The 21,147-nt window shown below is 47.6% G+C and overlaps 1 protein-coding gene and 1 non-coding gene across 10 annotated transcripts in view; both read right to left on the bottom strand.

Annotated features, from left to right (window-relative positions):
* YEATS2 (YEATS domain containing 2) overlaps positions 1–21,147 on the bottom strand; it is a 93,814-nt gene that overhangs the window by 38,221 nt on the left and 34,446 nt on the right. For 5 of the 9 annotated variants that reach the window (XM_056121945.1, XM_056121947.1, XM_056121949.1 and 2 more), the window contains exons 8-12: positions 11,533–11,644; positions 7,599–7,643; positions 4,867–5,047; positions 2,721–2,963; positions 1,110–1,268 (exon numbers count right to left, since the gene is read on the bottom strand). In XM_056121945.1, the coding sequence (XP_055977920.1) occupies positions 1,110–1,268; positions 2,721–2,963; positions 4,867–5,047; positions 7,599–7,643; positions 11,533–11,644 (740 nt within the window). The remainder of the gene's footprint in view (positions 1–1,109; positions 1,269–2,720; positions 2,964–4,866; positions 5,048–7,598; positions 7,644–11,532; positions 11,645–21,147) is intronic. The other 4 variants (XM_056121946.1, XM_056121950.1, XM_056121952.1 and 1 more) reach the window with 2 other exon arrangements.
* On the bottom strand, positions 10,969–11,104 carry LOC130030879 (small nucleolar RNA SNORA58). The gene has a single exon (XR_008793545.1). It is a non-coding gene; the product is annotated as a small nucleolar RNA SNORA58 (small nucleolar RNA).

The raw sequence follows: 21,147 nt of genomic DNA, 5'->3' as shown, positions 1-21,147 counted from the left end.
AACATGCCAGCAAAGACTTTTGGCTCCTTTCTTTCTTTTTGCTTGCGGGGGTGGTCAGGGCTTACTCCTGGCGGGACTCAGGGGACCATACAGGCTGCCAGGCACCAAACCCGAGTCAGCCACATGCCAAGCAAGTGCGCTACCCACTGTGCTTTAGTCCCTTGGGCGGATTGCTAAAACCACATCCTCAAAAGTCACCTACCTGGCATCCCTTTCAAAAAAGGAGAGTAGGCAATCTCTGAAAGGAACATTTTTAGAGGAGTTCCAGAAATACAATCACTGCTAAAGCACACCATTTCACCCCAAAAATCTACTTGGGAGGCCCAACATACAATCTGAAACACACACGGCTCAGATGGATTCCCTGTACTACACTTAATCTGCTCTTGTCCGAAAACTTAGTTTGGAAAAGTTAAGGATCACACTGTATGCAGGTCCAGAACACATGCCTTCCAGATCAAAATAAAAGAGCTTTCTTTGGACTATTGTTCTGCTTCCTTGAGGGGAGGACTGGGCCCTCCCGGGCATGTTCACGGGTTACTCCCTAGTCCGTGCTCTGGGCACCGAGTGGTGTCAGGGATCAAACATGCGCAGCGTGAACTCCAGCCCATGGAGCAGTCTCTCCACTCCCGTTTCTTAAAAGGAAAACAATGACTGATTTTATACAAAGGCAGCAAGGTGAAAACGTGACTAAATTCCAATAATTTGTCTTCGAGAGAGGCGGTTTTTGGCGGTGATCGGGAGCCACCAGGGAGGACAGTGGGATGGCGCAGACACAGAAACCGGGGTGACGCATATATTTCCTCTTCTTATATGTGGTTTCATAGCGAATACTAAGTCCCACTAGGATTTAATCCTTTAAGAATAGTAAGAGGCCAGAGAGAGCACAGTGGGTTGGGTGCGTGCCTTGCACACCGCTCACTTGAGTTTGATCCCCGGCATCCCAGATGGTCCCACCAGCACCATCAGGAGACTATTCCTGAGTGCAGAGCCGGGAGTGATCTCTGAGCATCACCTGGTGGCCCAACTCCCCAACACCCCGCCCTCCCCCCAAATAAAAAAAACAAAGATGAACTCTTTTATATTGTACAAATGTTGATCACACACACCTGCAGTGGGAGTGGTGGTGCCAATCACCTGCCCTGGCTTGTCCAGGATAACATACGGGTTATTAATGACAGAGCTGGTAGCGCCCTGCTTCACATGGACGGGAGTAGAAGTCGGCGTTCGAGGCAGCGGAGAAGGACTCGGAGTCGATATAGGAGAACCTTGACGAATTAAAGAGAGAAAGAAAATAGACATATTTAAACCACCCAAGAAGGCGCTGAGGAGAAAGGAGGAGGGACAGGCTGCGGGGGGGTGGGGGGGGTGGGCGGGCGGGGGATGAGGAAGGGAGGAGAAACCGGGAAAAGGGACTGGAATTGCACCTTGAACCCTGAGCAGCTCCACCCTCACCATCTCACCCAGGACCAGCCACAGCACCTTAGGAGCTAGTTAGAAACAGATTCTAAGTCCTACTCCGGACTTGCCGAATCTAAGTCTGGATTTTGTTCTGGGGCCACATCTGGCGATGTTTGGGGGTGCCTCCTGGCTCCGCAGTCAGGAATTACTCCTGGCGGGTTCATGGGATACTGATTATTAAACCAGAGTTAGCTGCACACAAGGCAAACACCCTCCACTTGAGCCCCGTATCTGCACTTTAGTTAAGACATATTTTTAACCATGTCGCTATGGGCACATACCTAAAATTCAAAATTCAAGGTCTTACCTAACAGCATGGAACAACTAAGAATTTCTAGATAATAAATTTCCCAACAACTTGGGCAGACTGCTAGAACACTAGCTGTACTCCAACACACTGAAAATGTGTGTGGATGGGGGGTGGGTGGGGGGTGCCATTTAATAAGTAAACTTAAAAATGGGAAAACATGATTCACAGTTTAGCCAATTTGACCTCTGAAGCATCAAGTTTCAGATTGCCTCTAGATAGCTGGTAAAAATTATACATTGTCTTTACCATCAATTTCAAAGACTTGGTTCATATTTCTACTTAGTTGTCTGCTTTTAGTGTCCAAGAGTCCCTTGATATCCCTATTTAGGGTTTCAGGAGACCACATGGTACAGGGGTGGTGTCTGGGTCTCCTGCAGAGTGTGGGCTGGGCCCCTGAGCCACCTCCTGGCTCAGCCCCTTACGCCCAGGCGCACGTTTTTTTTTTTCCTCAGGAGGTTAAATCAAAATAATCAAATATAATCTCCACTAGAAGCATGCCTAACATCAATTATAAAACTTATTGAGGAATGGAAAATTGAACCTCGGTGAAAACAAAGCCTTAGAACTAAATCCTAGTGAGAACAAACTATTTTCTGTTGAGTATAAAAGGGATTTCAGTCCCCAACCAATTCCAACACTTGTCTTAACGCCAAACCAAAAGGTCTCCGATCTCTCTTGCTTATCACTCTGGTTTCCACATATAGTTCCAAAACTTAAGACCCACTTTAGGAATTTTAGCTGTGCTGGTACTAGAAGGAAAAACAAAGGAAGTATTTTGAATTTCATTTCCTTTCTCATTCAAAAGTCGTTTCCACACAGAACAACCTGTTTCTGCTCTGGGACTGCTTTGTTTTGCTAAGCCAAAATGCCACCTGGAGTTAAGTCCTAAGACGTTTGGCCACTCCAGCAATTTTCAAACATGTTAACTTCATACACATCCTCTGCGTACCAGAAACAATCTTGCAGCTCATGGTGATGGGCTGGAAGGATTTCCCTGGTGACTCAGGGTTCGAAACCTGACTCTGAGGTACAATTTTGCAGCTTGATGCTATTGGCTGAAAAGCTGAATTGCCATGGGAACAAAAGGTGACTTTCTGGGACGTTGTTATTTTGGTAGGCGTTCGTTCCAAGGAGGACGGCAATGAGTAAAACGTAGCGTGCCGCTCAGTTTCCGTGTTGGCTGGGAATCCTGCTTGGAATTAAGCAAAGGATAATCATGAATCATCACGTAAAATCTTAACCACTGTGGAAAAAGGGATGAAAGAAAGAAAAAAAAAGAGGAAGGGGCAGGAGAGATAGTACAGCAGGCAGGGTGCTAACCTCGCACATGGCCTACCTGGGGTTGATCCCTGGAACCCACTATGGTCCCCCGAGCCCTGCCAAGAGTGATTCCAAGCACAGAGCCAGTAGAAAGGACGGAGCACCCCTGGGTGTGGCCGCAAAACAAATCTCTTCGACAGTCACTTAAAATTATTTATCACTAAAAATATATATACAAAGGACAGGATTACCCCTTTCTATACTTTCTTCATGAAATGCAAAAAGAAGCCTATTCCTTCCCTCCCCCTCTGAGGGAGGCCATGCTGGGGGTGCACGGTGCTTGGACAGGGAACGGAATTCTGGGGCTCCACCATGCCAAGGATGTGCTCTACCACTTATTTTGTTTTTCAAATGCTTCTGTCAAACAAATGAGAGAACACATAAACTACAAATTTCATGTTTAAAGTATACAAAACACATTTAATTCACTTAGATTTTATTTAAATGTTTTGAAAAGAGAAAACTAAAAAGAGAGTACTTCTAACCTTTAAAGATACCTGTATTAGAGGCTTATAAAGATGCAACTGAAATTTAAGAGTAAGTCTGAGATTTATAAAAATAATTAAAATATTAACATCACATTAAAAAGCAGAATGAGGGGCTGGAGAGATAGCACAGCTGGTAGGGCGTTTGCCTTGCATGCGGCCGACCCGGGTTTGATTCCCAGCATCCCATATGGTCCCCTGAGCACCGCCAGGAGTAACTCCTGAGTGCAGAGCCAAGAGTAACCCCTGTTCATCGCCAGGTGTGACCCAAAAAGGAAAAAAAAAAGCAGAATGAAAGCTAACACCATTTAGAATTAGCTTTATAGGGGTTGGAGCAATAGCACAGCAGGTAGAGCGTTTGCCTTGCACGCGGCCAACCCAGGTTCGATTCCCAGCATCCCATGTGGTCCCCCGACCATGAGCCAGGAGGAACCCCTGTGCATCGCCAGGTGTGACCCAAAAAAGCAAAAAAATAAAAAATAGAATTAGCTTTATAGTTTATGTATACATGTTAGATAAACTGAAACTTAAATACTTGATTATATACTTGCACTGAAATAGAACGTCTCCCCACAGAACATGATGGAAAACCATTAATGACATCGCTGAATAAAAATTTATTGCTTTTTGCAAAACCGAGAGTACCTGGGGCTAATAGCACAGTAGCTAGGGTGCATGACTTGCATGAAATCAGCCGGGGTTTGAGTCCCACTACTGCATACAGTCCCCAGGCCCGTCAGGAGTGCTTCCCGAGCACAGCCCTGGATGTGGCCCCCGAACAGAAACATCACTGTTTAGTGCATTCAGTTTCTGCAATGCAAAACGTCAGTTCCACTCCCCCCCCCCAAAAAAAAAAATTTTTTTTTTTTTGAGAAAGATAGTACAGGATTAAGACGCCTGCCTGGTATTTAGCCAAGCCTGGTTCGGTGCTTGGCACCACCACATAGGCGCTTCCCCCCGCCAACAGCACCCCCAGCACCTCCAGGAATGAGCCCTGAGCACAGCCAGGAGTAGGGTAAGCCCCATGTACTGACGGGAACGGCCCACCCTACCCAAACGAAAGGGAAAAGACAATTCTTTTTCGAACAGGTTAAGGCTCTGGCTGTCTTCCCGACAGGGCTGGCAGAGGCGGCAGGCCGCTTAGGGCAAGAGCCCGTCCTGGATGCTCTACGTGCCCAAAGGCAGCGGGACAGCACCCTATCACACAGATGAGAAAAGAAGGCCCCAGAAGGATCACCCCACCGCCCCTGCCCTCGTGCAGGAAAAACCAAGAAAAAAAAGATCTATGACCTTTCTCCACGGAGGCGTCAGGTCCTGGCTCATGGGAGGGCTTGATGGGAGAGGATGCTTTCACGGGGGCCGGGATGGTCAGGGGCAACGCCGGGGGGGCATCAGAGACATCCGACTCGGAGGATGCAGGGCAGGCAGAGTCCTCCCCCAGAGAATGCCGGTGCAGCTCGACGTCCACCACCTGTGTCAGGCAACGAGCAGGCTCACGCATCCCGCTCCCATCAGGGAACGCCCAAAGCCTGGCCGGGAACACGGTACTCGGAGGATGGGGACAGACCATTCCTAATGAGGCTCTCGGGAAGCTTTGACCTCCAAACTTCAGGGACCGAGCACGTGACCGGGTCTAGCTGAGTCGGCAGAGACACAAGGGGAGCCCCCCAGAATCTGGAGCCTTCCCACGCCCTGACTGCCCAGGAAAACTCCACCCCCCATCTTTGTGTGACTGGCGACCTTCCGGCCAATCACCTTCCCACTGGGGCCTTTCTAAAGGCTTCCCCCAGCTGCTCTCTTTTTCACAGCACTTGTTTATAGGGAAGCTGCCCCGTCTGCCTGTGCCTATGGTTGTTTTATCTCCCCATTCTCATACAACCAAGAGCGTAACTCCGTAACTCCTGAAAGCAGCACTGTTACTTGTTTCTGGACCCCCAACACTTGGACCAGTGCCTATCAGCCTGTGCCGAAGAATCATTTTAACAGCGCACCTCCCAAAATAGAGTATAGTTTAATTAGCTCATTGTAGGTGAATGGTTATGGCTGATACAGAGAGGGAAAGTGAAAAAGAAGAAAAAAAAAAGTTGGGGAAAGGAAGAGAGAATACAGTTAAAGGTCTCATACTTTCTCATTTGGAAACTACTGGGATTTGGGGTGTGGCTCAGTGGTCATGTCCTGCATGTGTGAGGCTCTATGGATGATCCCTGGCACCAAAACCAAAAAACAACAAAACAATCCCGACAATAAAGCTTTAGTAAGCAAACAGTACCATACTGGTGTAAAGATACATCACTAGAATAGAATATACTCATAAAAAATGGTTCAATCATATTTGGTTGCTTAATTTTTTTTTAAATCCTAGTGTAGTACAGCTACAAGAATGCTTTTACAGTATTGATAAACTAAGTTACTGCACCCCCCACCACCAACACCAAAGTGCCCCCAGCCCTGCACGAGTATCCTTAGGTCACCTGTAGTCCATCTGTCCCCTCATCTCGCCAAGTCCCCCTACTGCTTGCCATTCTCAGTTCTGTAACTGAAGGCCAAAGATCTGTTCAGGTTCAATATTGTCTACTCTCCTGTTCATCTCTGCACATTTCAGGGATGAGTTAGATCATCCACGTGTGTGTGTGTGTGTGTGTGTGTGTGTGTGTGTGTGTGTGTGTGTGTAGAGGTGGTGAAAGCCACACCCAGCTGTACTCAGAGATCCCTCCTGTGGGGTGCCAGGGATCAAATCCAGGCCCACCGTGTGATCCCTAAGCACAGAACCAGGAGTAAGCTCTAAGCACTGCTGAGAGTGGCTGAAACCACCCTCCACTCCATCCAAATCTGTGCATTATGGAGCACAGAATTAAATTTTCAAATCATATATCCGATGAGGGACTAGTACAGAGAACAGAGAGAAGTTCTACAACACAGTAACAAAAGACCAAACCAATTAAAAAATGTACTAAAGGATACAAAGAGAAATTTCTCCAAAGAAGATACAAAATGACACATAAATACTTGACGTTCAACACCCACCAACATCCATTAGGGAAATACAAGCCATAATCACAAGGGACACCACCTTATACCCATTCGAATGACTACTACAGGGTCCAGAAAGAAAGGAGAAGAGAGCAAGTGCTGGCAAACATGTAGAGAACCCAAATGCTGTCTGTGGGCCGTGACATGGGATGGCTGATTTGGAAAGCACCGTGGGTGGCTCAACCACATGACCCAGCAATTCCACTTCCAAGGATATACCCCAAGGCCTTGAAAGCAGGAACTCAAACCAGATTCAGCACCAATTGTTTACAATAGCCAAAAGATGTCAGCCACTCAAGTACTCGCCGACACCAATGGATAAACAAGATGTGGAGTACTTCAAACAGGACCTTACTCGGCCTTTCCAGCATGACAGTGCTGTCACATGCTACAAGGAGAGCTTCGGAGACCAGGCTAAGTGACGCTGTGCCCGTCACGAACATACAGACACTGCTCCGTTCCATGTGCCCGGTACAGAGCAGTCAGACCCAGGAAGAAATGGGCGGACCTCGGGGCTGTGAGTGGGACAATGTCCTATTCCAAGGATGGAAAGATGTCTAAGAACGAATGCGGCAAAGGAAGTGTTAACCTAGGTACTCATCAAAAAGGAACTGGGTGGGTGGGGCCTGCTGCATCTCTCTGGGGCAACAACAACACTCAGCCTGGTGTGAGAGTTGGAGAGTGCAGCACTGGGGACAGAAAGACTGGACATCACTGAGGCCACTGCAGCCGCCTGGCTAGTGCTTGGGGGACCAGGTGGCAGCATCAAACCTGGGGTCTCTGCCCGCGAGGATGCACCCCAACCACTGAGCTGTCTCCCTTTCCCAGGAAGTGGAGTGAGTCCCATGAAAACGTTTGCTGACAAGGAGGGAAGAAGATACATGCCTTTATTTTTTTTCAGCACTCAATCCCCCTCCACCCCAATTAAAAAACGAAGGTCAATTTCCATTCTCCTTATTCCCACGTAATTACACAATCAGGACAAACCCTACCGTTTCTGCGCCCAGAGTCTGCAGGCCGGTGTAAGTTCTATCCAGCTATTGAGAGACAAAAGGAAGAATGTTAAATTTCAGAGTCTGTGCATCTCAGGACACAATCTTACCAAGTCTTCATGCTCAAAGTTCTGCTTGCCTGTGATATGAACCATAAACTCACCACTGACTAGCAGCACCCCTGATTTTCTAGGAGGGAAACTGAGTTTAACGGATACAAATAACTTCAGGTAATTATTATACCTTCAATATAAAGCATACAACTCTTTTATAAAAAGAAAATAACATCTGTCTAAGAGCCATTTTAAGATGGAGAAAGTTCTAGAATGACCGCACTACCGCATGTCTATCTGGCCGCAAACGGAGAGTAGCACATACGTTCAGCAACCACGAGTCACCAACCGGCTCATGAAGTTCCGTGGTTGATATTTACAAAGACCAGGTATTTACAAACACTGGCTCTACACAGATGAAAGGCAGCAGTATCAACATTTTAAGTGGGACACTGATCAAACAAAACTATTAACAAAATAGCAAGAGGCATAGGATAGGTCCAAGAAATGTCACAAGAACAAGATCGGCTGGAGAAGAAAACCATTTGGGAGAGAGATGAAGGCTGTCGTTAAAATTATTAGTTCTTTTAAACAAAGTCTTGTTCTGTGTCAGTTCCATAAATCGAACTGGAGCAACTGAGATCAAATTTAAAAAAATAAAATAAAAAGGCAGTTTAAAAGAACTAAAGAGAAAACGTTTCCAACAGTCATTTATAAAATGGTTCAAAGGACTGTTCTGGGGAAACTACCGCACTCCTTGGCGGTGGGGGGGAGATGATGGGCTGTCAGGAAAGCGGAAGACAAGAATTCCACAGTTCTGGGAACGTTACATTTTAGGTAACTCCCTGACACTTCGAAGTTTAACTGTTAATGAGGGATTGATCAAAGAGGGACTGATGTGTAGTACAAAACTCAGGGACTTAAAGCATGCGAGGAATTCAAACAGGCATGCAAGGGGATAGAGCCCAAGCGAAGACATCGAGCAGGTGTCAGGCAGTTCTAGAATATGAATTGGTTGGTCTGGCTGGAGAAGAGTTTGCAAATGCGGTGGGTCAGTGTGAGGTGACCAAGGGGAAGGACGGACACTGTGGAAAAGTTGGAAGAGTTCCGCCTGGCCTGGTGGGCAGGAGAGCGTGAACTCTGTAACAGGAATCGACAGTGCTTCCCCGAGAACCCCGGCACATCCGTCTGCCTGAACTGACAGGAAAACCGACCGGAGAGTGTGTGGAGCGAACTGAGGAGAAAGGCAGTCAAGAAGCTAACAAGAGCCAGGACAGGCCACGGGGAGCAGGGAGTAGGATGCAACAAAGATCATGAAGAATCATGGTCTGGAACAGAGGAAATATTTAGAACACACGAAGGCAGAGAATCAACTCAGAAAGAACAAGAGAATATGACAATCCGTTACTAACAAACACCACACAGTGACAGCCAGGAGTATGCGCTGAGCACTGTGGGGTGTGGCCCAAAAACAGAAACAAAGCTATTTTTCAGCACACCTGGAAATACCTTACTGGAATTCTGGGGTGCGATGGGAGGGCAGTTGGGGCCACATCCGGTGGTGCTTAACTTAGAATTTACTCCTGGCTCTGTGCTCAGGGGGTCACTCCTGATGGAGCTTGTGAATGGTCTATATGCAGTGAACCATATGCAGTGCTAGAAATTGAACCATGGGAAGCTGTGCACAAGTACCTTAACCCCTGTATTAATGCTTCAGTCCTCCCTTATTGTAATTTGTTTGTTTTGGGGTATACCTTGTGGTCCGCAAAGATTATTCCTGACTCTACTTAGGGATCACTCCTGGCAGTCTTGGGGACCAGGGATGGAACCTAGGCCAGTCGTGGGCAAGGCAAGAACCCTACTCACTGTATTATCACTCTGGCCCTTACTGTAATTTTATTTTATTATTATCATTATTATTATTTTCAAAGAAGCACCAGAATCTCAGGCACAATTTTGTTTTATTTTTAAATTTTTTTTTTTTTTTGGCTTTTTGGGTCACACCCAGCGATACACAGGGGTTACTCCTGGCTCTGCACTCAGGAATCACTACTGGCGGTGCCTGGGGGACCATATGGGATGCCGGAGATCAAATTCGGGTCGGCCGCATGCAGGGCAAACGCCCGACCCATTGTACTATCTCTCCGGCCCCCCTTACTGTAATTTTAAAGCACTGTGTCTCCATCTTCCAAATAGGAATTCTAAGAAACACAATATATGTGAAAACTCTATAAAACAGTTTCCTTTATTACAGAGGTGGGGTCTGGACTAGTCCAGCATCCGAGGGTGGGTGCAGTGCCTAAATGACAGCAAGTATTTTAGATAACGCTCAAAGTAAGTGGGACTGTATCTTGCCCTCCTGAAAAACAGTGGCTCTAAGTTCTTCACTTGGTTTTTGTTCCTCTCTGAAGTCATAAGGCAAGAGGCAATCAGTCTTGCAGTAGTCTTCTGGAAAAGAACCAACTCCTCAATGGGCAAATTTAAGCATGCCTTAAGAATGGGAAAGATACATTTGCAGAACCAAGAAAAATAAAAGAAGATTTTGCAGATAATACTCAGCTCAGCTCAGTTTTGGGAGCTATTAAAGGAAATGGAAACAATGTGGTAAACCTCCAAGGTACTTTCGGGGTTCAATATTAGCCAGAACAAGGGTAGGGAAGGGCCGCAGAGACCATCCAGCAGGTAGGGTGCTCGCTTTGCACACAGAGGAGCGGAGTTTTATCCCCAGCATCCCTTACGGTCTCCTGAGCACTGCCAGGAGCAATTCCTAAGGGCAGAGCCAGGAAAATCCCTCATCTCTGCCAGGTGTTGCCCCTAAACCCAAATCCCTCCCCCCACCCCCCAAAGGCAGGGGAAATTGCTCACAATGTCACTCTGGTACTTTGGTGAATACTTTTTGGTGTTTCCCGCCTATTAAAAATCATGGCTGACTCAGTGCACGCCTTGCCTGTATGACGCCTCGGTTCAAACCTCACACTGCACAACCACACGTAATCAGATACAAATCAGTTTACCTCATACTGTGCACACAGTTTTTTGTGCTTTTTCACTTTTAATTATTCCCCCAACGCCTTTAAGACACTCTGTAAAATATAATTTCTCGTGACACATGATACACTATGTTGCTACAGAGTGAAGAATTTTATCCTTTTCATTTTGGGGGGGGGCCACATCCGGCTGTGTCCAAGGGTTATTCCTGGCTCACGATCATTCCTGGCTACACTCAGGGGAGCACACTGCCAGGCTCAGACAGGGGTTGGTCTCGTGCAAGGCAAGCGCTGCACCCGCTGTACTACTGCTCCAGCCCCCGTTTTTATTCATGTAGGAGTACTGCAGTTTCGTCAGCCATCCCCGAAGCTGACTGGAGCTGGCACGAACTCCAAATTATTCTTGCATACACTGTCCCCCTTGCCTGTCCATGAGCAGAGTCAGGCAAGGTCTACGGGTATGCCCTGTACTTCTTACAACGCAAAGGTATCAATGACAGTCTTGTATGTAAAGTACTTCATATTTTCTAAAGATGTCACTGTATTATTAGGAGATGCATATTCCTTATCTGATAAACAGAGAAGGGTTTATTGTTTTCTCCATTTTATACAGAAGCAAATGAAATTTCAAAACATTTCAGTATCTTTAGTCCCAGGTAACAAAATACCAGGTCTGGTCAGAGAGTCAAGTCTTCCGAGTTATCTGCATGGCTCACCTTCGGTAGAGCACGAAACACAACACACTCAAAAAGATCTATCCTGTGCCTACAATCCACGGTTGTTTCAGCGGATTATAAACTACGACGCTTTCAGCAGCAGGCAGGCTAAAGAGACACTCGCACTCGGGGAGCGATACCTTCAGATTACGTACGACATCTACCCGCGTTACGGTACCTTCAGATTATGAATGATATCTATCCGCTTGTTCTGGCTGTCCTTAAAGTGAACTTGGACTCTGACGGGAAACTCACCCCAGCCTCTTCGCGTCAGGTGGAAAGGAGGCTCTCTAGGGAGAAACAGCAGCAGCTCATCAGGCCCCGCTCACCTTCTCAGGGCATTTTCAAATAGGACCCACCCCCAGGGGTATGAGGCCGAGTGGTGCTCAACACACACACACGCACGCACACACACACGCACGCACACACACACAGCAGTGTTGGAGGCATGTGCTCTACCACTTGAGCCATATTCCTGGTCCCACTTTCTCATTCTAAAGAGGCCAAGTCTGGGGCTGGAGCAATAGCACAGCGGGGAGGGCGTTTGCCGTGAACGAGGCTGACCCGGGTTTGATTCCCAGCAACCCATATGGCCCCCTGAGCACCGCCAGGGTAGTGCAAAGCCAGAGCATTGCTGGGTGTGACCCAAAAAAACAAAATAAATAATAAATAAACAAACAAACAAATAGGCCAAGTTTCCTTATAATAGGCAAGCTAGAAGTTCACTTGCTTCTGACTCAGGTTTTCCTATCTGGGACCAGAGAATGAGCTCAATGGGCTGAGCACTTGCTTTGCATTTGGGAGACCTGGGTTTGACCCTGGCACCACATGTCCCCCCCCATCCCCACCCCCACCCTAACAGCGCTAGGAGTGGCCTCCAAGCACTGCCAGGTGTGGTCCAAATCAAAAAACAAAAACAAAACAGATTTCTAAAGTTTAATCAATCTGAATTTCTCTAAAATACTAAATCACAATTGAAAAGTTCAACTTTACTAAAATTTCGTTACAAAACATCTAAGAAACTTATACCACGTTCCTGGAATAAGGACAGACCAATGGAATAGAATTAAGAGACCAGAGACAGATCGACAAGCAAGTGGACAGATAATCATTGTTAAAGAAACTAAATATATGAAGTCAAACAAGGAAAGCCACTTCAACAAATGGTGCTGGGAAAACTGGTTAGTCACATGTGAAAAGTGAACTCAGACCCCTTTCTAATACCAGGCATAAAAAAATCAAATAAAAGTAGTCAAGACCACAGCATCAGACCTGGGTCATAAGTTACATAAAGGAAAACAAAAGTAGAACACGTCATGGCACTGAAGCCGAGAGGGATCTCCAACGACTCGGTACCGCTGGCCAAGCATGAAACAGAGACAAACAAGGCTGGGACTATCTCAAACTCAGAAGCGTCTACACTGCCAAAGAAATGGATGAGCAGAATAAAAAAGACACCCCAAAGACTGGGAGAGAACATCTGCCCACCATGCATCTGATAAAGGACTGAATACAAGATTTACACAAAGTACTAGAACTCTACAAGAAGAAAAACAAAATAACCTTATCAAAAAGTAGGGGGCCAAGGCTGGAGTGATAGCACAGTGGGAAGGGTGTTTGCCTTGCCTGTGGACAACCGGGTTCCATTCCCGGCATACTATATGGTACCCCAAACCCTGCCAAGAGTAATTCCTGAGTGCAAAACCAGGAGTAACCACTGAGCAGTGCCAGGTGTGCTCCCACCCGCAACAAAAAACCCCAGGGGCTGGAGCGATAGTACAGAGGGTAGGACATTTGCCTTGCATGCGGCCGACCCAGATTCAGTCCCCAGCATCCCATATGGTCTCCCAAGCACTGCCAGGAGTAATTCCTGAGCGCAGAGCCAGGAGGAACCCCTGGGCATTGCTGGGTGTGACCCAAAAAAAGCAAACATCAAAAAAGTAGGGGGCAAAGAGATAACAGAAACCTGCTCAAAGGAGACATACCAATAGCCAAAGGAATATAAGAAAATTCTCTAAATCACTAATCACCATGGAAATCCAAATCAAACAATAATCAGATGTCACCTCACACCAGAGGGAGAGCACATCACAAAGAATAAAACAACCCGTGCTGGTGAGAATGTGGGGAAAAAAGGATTCATTCACTGCTGGCGGGCATATAGACTAGTCCAGTCTTTTGGGAAAACAGTAACAACTTTTAAAAAGCTAGGAATTAAATTTCCATACAACCCAGCAACTGAACTCCTTGGCATCTACCACAAGGGCTCCAAAACTAGAAAAGGCATTTGAAATCCTATGTTCACTGCAGCACTATTCAGAATAGCTAGAATCTGAAAACAACCTGAGCACCCAAGAATAGACGACTGAATTAAGAAACTAGGGTACACTTACACAATGGAATACTATGCAGCCAGCAGGAAAAAAAACCGAAGTCATGAAATTTGCTTATAAGTGGACGGACATCGGGAATATATCATGCTGAGTGAAATAAATCAAAAGGAGAGGAACAGAGAAGAGCGACTGCACTGATCTGTGGGATATAAAAAAAAAAGTGAAACTAATACCCACAGACAGTAGAAACAAGGAACCAGGAAACCTGGTTCCCAGGCAAAACTTGCCACAAGTGAGAGGGTGGGGCAGGGCAGTTAGTGCAGAGAATGGACCACTATGACAATGACAGTTGGAAATAATCACAACTGATGGCTGAAAGCAGGTAAAGGGATAGGGATATGCATGATTACGAGAGAGAAGAAGAGTGGGGTGGAAGTGGTAGAGGGAAACTGGCTACATTGGTGGCGGGAAACGTATACTGGTGAAGGGCTTGGTACTGGAACATTCTATAAGTGAAACTCAGTCATGAACAAACAAAACAAAACAAACAAACACTGTCCTCCCGTTGTTCATTGATTTGCTCAAGCGGGTCCAGTAACATCTCCATTGTGAGACTTGTTGTTACTGTGTTTGGCATATTGAATACGTCATGGGTGGCTTGCCAGGCTTTGCCACGCGGATGAGATACTCTCAGTAGCTTGCTGAGCTCTCTGAGAGGGGCGGAGGAATCGAACCCAGCTCGGCCGGGCCAGCTGCGCGCAAGGCAAATGCCCTACCACTGTGCTATCGCTCCAGCCCCAGTCAAACACAACTTCATAATTGTACTTCATGGTGATTCAATAAAAATTATTTCAAGTTAAAAAAAAATGATTTTCAAGTACAAAGATAAAAGCCAAGACCAGATGGCTGGGTAAAGAATCTGATACACAGAGCTGCAGTGGTAGCAGAGCTGGCAGGCCTTTGCCTTCACACAGCTGACCTGCCTTCAATTCTCAGCACCCAACAGGGTCTGCCAAGCCCCGCCTGGACTGATCTCTGAGCACAGAGCCAGGAGTCAGTCCTGAGCACCAGTGGGTGTGCCCCCCTCCCCCCCAGCAAAACATCCTAAAAATAAACAATGAAGTACTATTCAGCGATATAAGAAAAGATGGAATCATGCAATCTGCTGTTACATGGATGATCTAGAGAGTGTTGTGCTCAATATAGTCAGTCAGAAGGAGAGACACGGAAGGATGTTTCTCATGTGTGGGATATAGAGGAGTAACAAAAGCCCAAGGGTAACAGCAGCTGAGAACTGGTCTCCGACAGGAAGCTCAGCACAGGAGGGGAAGGGGGCGTGGGGCATCCCTGGGTCAGCAGTGGAGGAAAGAGGGGTCGGGCGGAGGGTGCGGCGCTGGAACGTTTCACGGATGAAGCCCTACTAAGAACAGTGCAAGGGGTTAATAAAAAAAGGCAAAAGCGGCAGAATTTCTAGCACGGAATCTAATGCTGTTCTTTTCATTTGGGAACCGGGGAGTCGGGGGCTACCACACTGCCCAGACTGTTACTTGAGAAAGGCTCCGAGTGACACCGCCCTACTCAAGTGCTTGTTTATTTCTGCATTCTGGGGGGGAAAAAAAAGGATGGTTTAATCTGGAAAGTGTCAATTTACTCGAAACTTGCTGTGCGGAAGATCTGAGAGACCCTGTGTTGTGCCTGCGGCTCCGGCTCGGTGCCATGCGCACACCCTGAGGCGTGCGGGTTGAGCAGCCTTCCCAGCACAGTTGGTCCCCCCAGAGGTGTCAACCAAGTGTGCAAACCCTGGGAATCACACCCCTTCCCCCTGACGTCATAGCAACAAAGAAAATGGAAGGGACAAGAGAAATAAAGCAACTGATTTTTTTTTAACGTGTTATGTGTGCAAGAAAGCAAAAGGAAAACTGATGGAAAAAGACCGGCAAACTATTATAATATCATTAATGGGTACCGGGTACCTGAACTCAATACATTCTGATTTTGTCTATGTTTGGAATTTGTCATAAAAAAAAAGAATACTGAACTGACAGATTTTCAAGTCCTCAAAAAACAGGATGGCTTAAGTAAATGAGGAAAAGAAATCATGCTTTAAAAATTTAAAATGTTCAGGGGTCGGAGTGATCGTACAGCGGGTAAGGTGTTTGCTTTGCATGTGGCCAACCCAGGTTTGATCCCCAGCATCCCATATGGTCCCCCAAGCAACGCCAAGAGTAATTCCTGACTGAAGAGGCAGGAGTAATCCCTGTGCATCGCTGGGTGTGACCCAAAAAGAAAAAAAATTTTAAATGTTCTGAGGCTGGAGTGACAGTACAGCAGATAGGGAGCTCACTGAGCACCACCAGGAGTAATTCCTGAGGAGTCAAGAGTAACCCCTGAGCATCACCAGGTGTGGCCCCAAACCTAAAGTAAACATATTTTTTAAATGTTTATGTGCATCATTAATGTGGTTTCACTGCTACGAGAGAGGATGTCAAGACTGCAAAGAAAGGAACTTTCACTAGGATGTGGGCTTTGTAAACTAAGGAAAGCGTGAATTTAGTGAAGAGAGTCAAGAACTCGACCCATTAGGACCTGAGGGCCCGGGAAGCTCAAAGGCATGTGCATGGGACTCCGGGCAGGAGAGTCACCGGAAGTGCAGCCTCAGGCAGAAAGCCACACAGGTGCACACCACGGGAGGGCGAGAGCCTGGAGTGTAACTGAATGACAGAGAGCCCGAGGCAAGGCCTCAGGCAGCGCGGGACAGGGGCTCATCTGGAAGCGCATCCCGGAGCACAAGAGCAGAGAGTAAAAAGAAGCACACTTGTGTTCTCAACCAGAGAAAGAGCAAGAAAGAAACCAGCATGCCCTGGGTAGAGAGACCTGAACACCAGCTGAGGCACTGAGAGAAACCCTGAAGATGGTAAGATTATGCCCAGCTGAAATGAGAAGCACAGTTTGATAGCAAATAAGAGCAATCGGAGGAGACTGAAAAGGGAACCAAAACAGACACAGTACGGCAGAGACACACAGTGGATTTTCTTTTGGGTCACACCAGGCAGTGCTCAGGCGTTAAGTTCTTGTGGTGCTGGAAGAAGTACGTACCGTGCCATTTCCAGGGATTGCACCTCTGCCTCCTGCACACATGGCGCAAGGAGATACCTCTCCGGCTTGAAGCATACTGGAGTTAAGAATAAAGCACATTCTTTTTGCTTGTTTGGTTTTTGGGGCCACATCCGGTGATGCTCAGGAACTATTCCTGGCTCAGCACTCAGGGATCAGTCCCAGTGGTGCTCAAGGAACTGTACGGGATGCTGGGGATGAAACCTGGGTCAGCCGCTTGCAACGCATGCGCCCTACCCTCCGTATCAGTGTTCTCGCCGAAGACTAAAGCAAATGCTATTGGTGACACATTTTGGTTCATTTTTTTGCTTTTTGGGTCACACCCAGCGATGCTCAGGGGTCATTCTGCACTCAGGAATTACTCCTGGCGGTGCTTCGGGGACCATATGGGATGCCGGGGATTGAACCCAAGTCGACCGCGTGTAAGGCAAACGCCCTACCTGCTGTGCTATCACTCCGGCCCCATTTTGGTTCTTTTAAAGCAGAAGGCCTAAATCAATTTTCTGGTATGCATCAATGACAAGGTTTGTGTGCTGCATGAATTTCTCCCAGTAGGATGCAGCACTAGTAGGCTGAAGCGATAGCACAGCGGGTAGAGCGTTTGCCTTGCACGGTGGCCGACCCAGGTTCGATGCCTCTGACCCTCTTGGAGAGCCCAGCAAACTACGGAGAGTATTCTGCCCACATGGCAGAACCTGGCAAGCTACCTGTGGCGTATTCGATATGCCAAATACAGTAACAACAAGTCTCACAATGGAGACGTTACTGCGTCCGCTCGAGCAAATCGAAGAACAATGGGAGGACAGTGCTACAAGACACAGCACATCAGCTGTGTTCGGAGGCTCCAGATGTGCCGAGGCTCCGTCCTTATGCACACAGAGAAAGGCAGGCTAGAGGCGACCCAGAGCACAGAGGCCTGCAAAAGGAACCAAGTTTGCAATGGGAAATTCCTCGACAGCCACATTTTTAAGAAGCAAGAAAAGACAACACATCACTGACCCAAATGTTACTCTTCAAATGATATGCTCATGAAAATACTGGGCCACTGAGCCGCCTGGCAGCCCGCTCCTCAAAGAGACCTCTAGAGTCCCCAGACAAGGGAAAGCTTGTCAGTGACCCAAAAATGAAAAAGCATGTTCTAGAAGGCCTTTAAAATGTCATTTTGAAGGGGACAGATGAGTCCCCGTCTGCCCTAACTGAGCCCCGGGGGCTGAAACCTCCAGAACCCAATGGCTGCCTTGCTTATGGCCACAGGCTTGGATGAGACTCATCCTTGAGGGAATCTGTAGAAAAACGCAGGTATGCGGGTTTTGTGACTGAAATCTCCAGGATCTCGTGGAGTTGGGGATGTGTGGACTCCTCCGATTCCCATTTTTCCGGGAGCCTGGAGGTCACGCTCACAAACTGCCTGCCTCTGGCGCCAGATAAGCTCATTAATGGCCATGATCCAGAGACTCACAAATAAATCTCGAAAGAGAGCAACAAGCTGCAGAGATGGCTCAGATCACAAAGTCACCGTTCAGTTAAAAATTTAACTCCAGGGGCTGGAGTGATAGCACAGCGGGTAGGGTGTTTGCCTTGCACGCAGCCGACCTGGGTTCAATTCTCAGCATCCCATATGGTCCCCCGAGCACTGCCAGGAGCAATTCCTATGTGCATGAGCCAGGAGTAACCCCTGTGCATCGCCAGGTGTGACCAAAAAGGAAAAAAAAAAAAATTTAACTCCAGCTGTATCACCTTTGGTTGCCCTCTACCTTTCCACCACTGGTGGTGGAAAATGGCGGGCACTGGTGGAGGGATGGGTACTCTATCACTGTATGACTAAAACGCAAGCACGAAAGTTTTTTTTTTTAAGTTTTATTTATTGAATCATTGTGAGAACAGTCACAAAGCCTTTCAGTTTAAGTCGGTCAGTCATACAATGATCAAATACCCGTCCCTCCATCAGTGCACATTTTCCACCACCAAGAACCCCAATATACCCCCCTCCCCCCACCTGTGTGGCAGATTTCCACTTTACTCTCTGTCTACGTTGATCACATTCAATGTTACGACAAAAGACCCACCATCATTATTTGGAATTTTCCCCAACATTCAGACCTGCCAAAAAGACATCATTAGATAATTTGTTTTCTATTGCTGATTATGAAGAGCATATGATGTCATGTGGCCACAATAGCAGCCACACGAATTTGGATTTCTGATATTTTAGTAATAAGCCTAGAGGGATTATTGCCAAAAGCCCCTGGGTCCTAAGATTGGTTTGTGTGCCACTGGGATCATGGTCGTTCCAGAGCTGGAGGAGGCATTTGTGGGTGGCAACCCGGGGCCTTGTTAGGGCAGGGAGCAGGGCTGGTTCAACCCCCTATTCCACGAGGCCCCATGTGCCTCGTCAATGCAGTCTCATACCTGGCTGTCCATTAGGCTCTAAAAGATGGAGGCCACCATGCCACCAACGCAAGGTGGGACAGGCAGAGGGACAAGCTCCCTTCCCCTTCCAGGGTGGCTTAGCACCGTAGTTTAGTGCACAGTCCAGATGCATTTGGGTTGGGCATTATATTTTGCTCAAATTTTCCCACCACCATTCAAGCCTGACTTCCAGGGACAGACGCTAGATCATTTACTTTCCATTGCTCACTTTGCACATCAGGAAAGGTCCCCATGCGGTTCGGAAGAATAGTCCTGGTGCCCGCATGCCAGAGCCATGCTTGTAGAAGCTCATGGTTGCTGGGATTTCATCTGGAGAAGGCGGGGAGACAGCATCTACCCCATCTGGGACCTCCTGGTGATAACAGCTTGGTATGGGGCCTGGAGAATTCTCCGGGAATTGTGGGCAAGCACGGAAGTTTGTAAGTCCGTAACTGTACCTCACGGTGATTCACTAATAAAACATTAAGAAAACAAAACAAAAAAAACCTACATACCCCCAGCTAGTCATCCTCCCAGCCCAGACAGACACGGTGTGTTGCTCTGCAGCAGCAAAACACACTGTTTGCTGTGGGGCAGCCCCTGAGCCCCGGGTAAAGTCAGTCCCGCCATGCCCCGTCTCGGCTCCACAGCCGCACTACAAAACACTTCACTGAGACAGGCGCCGGGGTCGACGAAACGCCAAGTGAGGGAGCGAAGACTCAAGCCCTGGCCGGTGTGCAATTCCCAGGGCACCACAACCAAAAGAAAGGCCAGGCAGTCTGGTGTCGAGGTCTCTGGACTGATCTCAGGGCGCCAGTTCTCTGCCCCTCGGGTCAGGACCGAACCCACCTGTGAAGAGGAATGGGCTGTAGCCCACCCAGTCTGGCTCCACCGAGCCCAGCGATGGTGGTGCCTGAGAACTAAAGAAAGAGCAGGCATGGGGGGCCTTGGGTCAAACTCAGGAGCACCCCTGCAAACAGTGCAGCTGCTCTGCCTGGCCCTGCGGTGCGGCTTTCCTTCATTTCTCCATCACACGCCGGGAAAATCCCAACTGTAGGTTCCTCGCCATACACCACCACTGCAAACCGCAAAGGTTACAATGGTAAAGCCACACAGAAACACCAGGCTTAGGGAGTGAAGACTATCCTGCGCCATACAACCTCTCTGATAAGGAATTCAGAATGGAACTGTTAAGCAGCTCAAAGAAACAACGGCACGCACTGCCAATAAAACACAAGAGGATATGAGAGCAGAAAGGAGGAAAACACAGCAGAAATGGCAGATCTGAAAAACCTGATAGGTGAAATAAAGAAGCTGGAAGGCCTCTCAGCAACAAAGCAACAGCTGCTGAGGACAGAATCAGTGAGCTCCAAGACAAGGCGCCGAGAATCTCCAGATAACAGCAGAAGATGGAAAAGAGCCTCAAAATTAACCCAGGGTACCACAACCAAGACACGCCTGAGCACCAGGGCTACCAAGAGTGGCCATAGCAAGAACTTGTGCAAGCATCACAACCCAGCACTGTGACCGAGAGCAAGCACCAGCTACCCAGGAGACTGCAGATCAGGACAACAGCAGAAGTGAGGGAACAGAAGAGGAAAGTGTTTTTTTTTTAAATTTAAATCTCAATTTCAAGTATTCCAGCCCCATCCCTGATCCAGCTGGTCTACAACCCCAGCAGGATTTGCATTTCTTGATTACATGAGTTTCTATTACTCAACACTGTTCTCATGTTTACTTCCTTCTCTCCTTTCGCAGCTTGAGTTCTATGATCTCTCGTAACTGACGTCAAGATTTACATGAGGAGGGGCTGGAGTGATAGCACAGCGGGTAGGGCGTTTGCCTTGCACGCGGCCGACCCGAGTTCGATTCCCAGCATCCCATATGGTCCCCCGAGCACTGCCAGGATTAATTCCTAAGTGCAGAGCCAGAAGTAA

The sequence above is a fragment of the Sorex fumeus genome, unplaced genomic scaffold (genome assembly GCF_029834395.1).
Source record: "Sorex fumeus unplaced genomic scaffold, SorFum_2.1 ptg000044l, whole genome shotgun sequence".
NCBI classification, from domain to species: domain Eukaryota; kingdom Metazoa; phylum Chordata; class Mammalia; order Eulipotyphla; family Soricidae; genus Sorex; species Sorex fumeus.
Note: the sequence above shows the minus strand (reverse complement) of the source record. Positions and strands in the feature narration are given on the sequence as shown.